The following is a 6,501-nucleotide window of genomic DNA, read 5'->3' on the forward strand; positions in this document are numbered from 1 at the left end:
GCAATATTTTTTCTATCTGATTATTTAATTGAATTAGTGCTAATCGGTAGCGCAAGTACAACACGGTAGTAAAGAGCAACACACAAGTTTCTTGCTCGTTCTTCTTGTGATGAGACAGCTTTCAGAATGAGCAGTAGATTAAAAAAAATGTTATGACTATTCAAAAGTGCTTCAATGTAAGTTTATTTGAATAAATGATTTTCTATTCTACAAATACGATACATACACCAAAATCACTTTTTTTAGAATTTTTGTCTGACTGTTTGTTCCGGCTAATCCGATTTTGACGGGAATTTTTTTGGCAGGTAGCTGATGTAATAAGGAGTAACTGAAAAATAAAGTTAAATTCCACGCGGACGAAGTCCCATGCGCAGTTAGTTAATATATATAATTAATGTAACAATCAGCAAGACTATAGACAAACAATAATAATCTATTTTCAATTTGTATTTCTTGCGTCTTTTGTGATTCCATGGTCTCCACAACTTCTTCGTAAAGTAAAGTAGTGCAGATGATATGGTAGTGGAATTATACGAAACAGGAATCAAATAGGTTGTACGTCCGGAATCCGTATGAATGCGTCATACGGATTCCGGAATTCACATGATGACGTCATCATTCTTCGTTATGTCCATGTATATAGGCGACTGTTACCACTTACTACTTAGGTTGCCACTTACGTCAGCCTACCTAAGTGAGGTAGGCTGATACCTTGTCTACAGTTGCAATTACACAAACCAAAAATAGTACTCATTTTATTTAGTCCATTCCATCATTTTCATTACGGTATGACCTAACAAAATCATTATTCATTGTCACTTTATTACTATTGACCCTTAAATAACGTAATGTAAAAAGACAACTTTAATACCGTACTAGAAATATATTTATTGTACAAACATACTCAACTTATTCAATTGTAATTTTATTATGATATTAATGTTGAATTCTAATAACATTAGTTTTCAATATCTCTGAAATCGATAACCAATATGAGTGAAAATGGAACGTTCACTCTTATGATATTTTTATTACATTAAGTAAGTATGGGTTAGAATAATATAAGAAATATGTTGTGGAAGGTTTATAGGGTGTTTATTTGACATAAACTGGACCATGAAAGACTAGGTTCATCCATCAAAAATGTCGCGTCCACAGCTGTCGCCACGGGTGGTTAGACAGAGCAAAAATATGCCATATATATAATAAGTATTACTAACACGTCCGCGCGAACTTATGTTATTAGATTTGCAATATCATATAATATCCCTAGATAATTCACACAGCGCCATCTAGTGCCACGCTAAGCAGAGCTTGTGTTATAGGTACAAGACAAATTATGTGAATATATAGATATGTTTTTGTAAATTCATCTACAATACTCTGTATATTATACAGAGAAAACACCCCGACCGATACTAACAATCATTCTCATGATAAATCATATAAATGTTTATACTATACGAGGATTCGAGCCCGCGACCATCGGAAGTAAGGTGGTATGCTAAACCGTTAGACCACCAAGGCAATAAAAAATAAATCATTACCATTCAGTATTATCACTTTCGGTTTTACTATACCTATATAATAGTTCTCACTTTAATTTTTATTTTTTAATTAGATCTACTGTGTGTGAAGGATGGAGACCAAGATGACGAGCAAAAAGTAAAACGGCACCGTTGTAGTTGTAGAATATTTGTGCATTAAATAGACTTTTGTCATATAAAAACAATATAACATTATAAAAAATGTAATAAAAAAGGTATAAAAATAGTTTGCAACACTGTGTACACCACATTTATAACAAATAAATAAATTAATAATAATTGTGACGCCCCTGATGTTTCAGGCGTCTATAGGCTACGTTAATCATTTAGGGGCACCACAGGCCGTATGCTTGTTTGCCACCATCGTAGTTTTAAAAATATATATATATTACTGGCATGAAGATGAACACAGAAATCAATAGAGAGTACAAATATTTTACGTTTATAATAAACTAGCTACTCGCCCCGGCTTCTTCCGGATGTACATGTATTAAACATATAAACCTTCCGCTAGAATCACTCTATCTATTAAAAAAAGCCGCTATAAAATCCGTTGCGTACTTTTAAAGATTTAAGCATACATAGGGACGGACAGACAGCGACAGCGACTTTATTTTATACAATGTAATAATGATGACATTTCTACGCCTGCAAATCCCCGGAAAACTATCGGTGTACTTAAGTTACTAAAACACTGAATCCAATATCAATATTAGCCAAATTAAACTGTCAACCGTAATTTAAGTCGTTTGAGGCTAACTTGCGGTGAATAGAGGTCACATTTAAATCTCTAGAGGGCGACAGCTGTTAATTTACCGCGACCCGGTTAGTGCATCGTTAAGTTAAATAAATTTTAACAATTCCACCTTAAACAGAACATGATGAAATGGGCTAACGCGCAATTTAAACCACTAAAAAAGTCTCACGATGTTTTAATCTAAGTCGTTGAGTAAACGTTGCTCTCAATAGTATACTGGGTACTAAACATTACAAAAGTAAGATAAGTGCAATACGCATGTTTATAAGGATTTATTGAGCACCAAGGTAAATATAAAAATTAAAATATGAACTATTAGTGATATATGTATTGAAAATACAAATATCGTAAACTATAATTAGCTTTCTTTTATCGTATATATATATGTATTTTTATATAGGTATAAAAATGACATCACAGGTAATTGGTTAAGAATAGCAACATCTTATTTTACTATTCAAATATGCATATAATATGTTTATTTGAATAACAATTATTTCTATTTAACTCAGTTTTTACAAATTGCCACGCAATTCCGTCGAATTGAAAACCCACGTTTAGGCAGTCTATCGAAAATAATGTATATAAAGAACGTTTATTATTTTGAATTTACGAGGTAAACAAGAATATTATGTTGTCTTCCAAATACTAACACATTGTTATTAGACTTTCCAAGAATTGTGTCTAGTTACGAATTCAGTTGTATAGAAACAAATTACATCTGTAAAGCCATCAGGGCCGGGCTAGGGACGTGGACGGATCGTGCTCTGTCAGGGGCTGGAAAAATATTAGCGTGTGCATTTTACATGAAGTCCTTTATACAAGTGTAAGTGCGTATCCGTGTCTGAAATGGAGAATATAGAGATGACGTGTGCTTAAAGAAGTTGATATTGTAATTGCACGTTATTGAATTTTAATAAAAATTAAGAATTAAAAGTCATTAATTAAGGCGGTACTTATGTACCTAACCAGCTGTACCCAAGATTTCGTCCACGTGGAATTTAATTTAATTTTTCTAAAATAAAAGAATTTCTCTAAAATAAAAGTAGCCTAAGTTACACCTTATTACATTAGCTACCTGCCAATAAAAGTCCCATCAAAATTGGTCCAGCCATTTCAGAGATTAGCCGGAACAAACAGCCAGACAGACAGATAAAAATTGTAAAAAATGTTATTTTGATGTATGTACTGTATTTATATTCATATGCATGTAGCAAAAAACTGTTATTTCAATATTACAAGCAGACACTCCAATTTATATATATAGATTATAGCATTTGATACAACCTATGTGGTTTAAAAGATATTGGATTTCATTCCAATTCTAAGCATCAAAATTAGTTTTAATCTTTATCCACCACATAGTAACGATTACCTCGGCATCCTACTAGCCTACTAGCATCAGCCTAGCGTATGAATAGATAAAAACATATCTTTCTAAATCTCATATAGTATTTAGAGTAAAAATTTTTCTCTTTCTTATGACAGCAAAACAAACTCAATATTGCATATTAAACATGAGTAAAAAATATTATTTATTAATTGAGAATACGATCTATATGTGTAACAAATTTAATTTCAATTTATTATGTAGTTTTTGCAGTAGTAGCTAATATCCATCCCGAGCACGGCCCTGATATCTGTAGGTTTACTTTAACCTGATATTGTTAAGCCAAAGCAGACTCTACGAGCAAGAATATAGTATTCAACGTTAATCATTAACTATACACAAACACACACTTTGTTTTATTTATGTACTAGGTGATATATACCTGCGACTTTGTGTATACAAACTTATATACCTTATTGCATCTTTTATCTGAATATTTTTTTAATTAAAGAGAAGAAGAGGGTATGTTCGTACTTATGATAGAACATATCTTCATGTTAAAGTTTATCAGGACTCATTTGGTTGTATTGTCATAAATAAGTATTAGAACAGACAGATAAAACATACATTGCGTTTATAATAATAGTATGGTATATATCATATGTTATTTATATATATATACTCTGTACAGCTTAGAGAGAGCGGAATGAAAGGAAAACTCAATGAATTTTATGCTACACGAATTTTGGGATCGAAGCAAAAAGGGGTCGTCCCTTTCTGACGAGATTCATAATAACCAGGCAAATCTTTTTTGGTTTTCGTTATCTGTCACAAGTAAGTAGCTTCCGTCTTATCTGTATTATTTACGGTAATCTCCTATCTAAATATTTAAGGATAAGCGAATCCTTACCCATACTAACTGCTATGATCCGTTGTTTTTATGAAAAATCTTTCTTCAAATTACTCGACCAAATATTGTTGAGGGGAAATTAGAAGCTTGTAACTTTTTTTCTTATCAGAGTAATGTCACAGAAAATAAACAACTTTGTATTTAATAATTAGAGATGACAATGTCTTTAGACTGTGTGAGTAAAGAAAATAAAATACGACAACATTATTAAACCAACCGTAAAATTCTATGTATTTTTTTATGTTATTACTGTAGCTTCTAGTTTTGGATCTAATTTTGCAAATAGATGCTTACGTTAATATTTTTATATAGATACCTATGTCTTTCTAAACAAGTTTCAAGTCTTTTCTGTACAAGTATTATATATATTGAACATAAAACAGAAATTAAAAAATAAGGTAGATACCTAAGTACTTTTAAAATGCGTGACTTGTACACAAATTTTGAAATCTTGATTTAAACAGTGTATATAGCAGCGAGATTACGGAGTACAGGAACATGGCATCTTAGTGCTCAAATCAATAGAGGTATCACTGGCGTCTCAATTTACTTTATGTTATCCATGATGTTATAAAAAAGTGACGTTTATCAATTTCTTCAAATCATATTTTGCATTCTAGTCACAAAAAAAAACAGAATACACTACAATATGTTGTATAAAAAATAGACCAAAATATGTACATGTGACGTTTTGTGTTTACATAACGCCGACGATATATCCCACTGTCTACTCATATTACTATAACAATCATGTAGATATATCTTAATAATATTATAAATCTAAATAATAAGCGAAAGGTTGTCAGTATAGATGTTTATTACTCCTTCACGCAAAAACTACTGAACGGATTTTCATCCAACTTTGCTTTTGCATCAAAATAAAACAGAAGCTATATTTTTATTGGAATTTAACGCGTGTGAAACCGCGGGCACATCTAGTTATTATTGTAAAATTAAAATATAGGGACAATAGAAAGTTTACCGACCTGTACACAGGGTTGTCATCTCGAACACAGGGTTGTCATCTCGATCAACCGCGGGCACAGCTAGTTATTATTGTAAAATTAAAATATAGGGACAATAGAAAGTTTACCGACCTGTACACAGGGTTGTCATCTCGATCAACCGCGGGCACAGCTAGTTATTATTGTAAAATAAAAATATAGGAACAATAGAAAGTTTACCGACCTGTACACAGGGTTGTCATCTCGATCAACCGCGGGCACAGCTAGTTATTATTGTAAAATTAAAATATAGGAACAATAGAAAGTTTACCGACCTGTACACAGGGTTGTCATCTCGATCACAGGGTTGTCATCTCGATCAACCGCGGGCACAGCTAGTTATTATTGTAAAATTAAAATATAGGAACAATAGAAAGTTTACCGACCTGTACACAGGGTTGCCATCTCGATCACAGGGTTGTCATCTCGATCAACCGCGGGCACAGTTAGTTATTATTGTAAAATTAAAATATAGGAACAATAGAAAATTTACCGACCTGTACACAGGGTTGTCATCTCGATACCAAACAACAAGCAGTAAGCTGTCGTTTCGTTGCGGCGGCCGCGAGTCGCAAGGCAAGTCCGCCTCGCCGCCCACCACCGCTGACACGCGAGTGACTGTCCCGGTTACAGACGACAGCGGACTTCCTGTGGACACAAAGCGATTTATGTGATACTCAGGTTTCATTTATTTACGCGTAGAAAAACGTTAATCTCGTTTGGAGTCGGACTTTGGTGTTAGGTGTGAGATTTATTGTGCGGGAACTTAATGTCGCCTTAGAAGCCATACTTTTTCTTAAACTTACTAGGTGTGAACATGTCTTTATTATCTTTAGAATGGTAGTTGATATTCGATTTAATTCTAAATACAATATATATAAAGCTATAAATGTTGGCTAAATTTTATAATGACCTACATATATTGACATACTGACCAATAAACATGTACTTAT

General features: G+C 32.8%; 1 protein-coding gene across 1 annotated transcript in view; it reads right to left on the reverse strand.

The window, feature by feature from the left end:
• Positions 1 to 6,236, reverse strand: part of LOC131850318 (nephrin-like) — a 67,769-nt gene extending 61,533 nt beyond the window's left edge. The window contains exon 1 of the mRNA XM_059200518.1: positions 6,046 to 6,236. Within this exon, the coding sequence (XP_059056501.1) occupies positions 6,046 to 6,236 (191 nt within the window). The remainder of the gene's footprint in view (positions 1 to 6,045) is intronic.
• Between the last annotated feature and the right edge of the window lie 265 nt (positions 6,237 to 6,501).

This window comes from Achroia grisella, unplaced genomic scaffold, assembly GCF_030625045.1.
Source record: "Achroia grisella isolate CSIRO2021 unplaced genomic scaffold, CSIRO_AGI_Agris_v1 utg729, whole genome shotgun sequence".
Lineage (NCBI taxonomy): Eukaryota > Metazoa > Arthropoda > Insecta > Lepidoptera > Pyralidae > Achroia > Achroia grisella.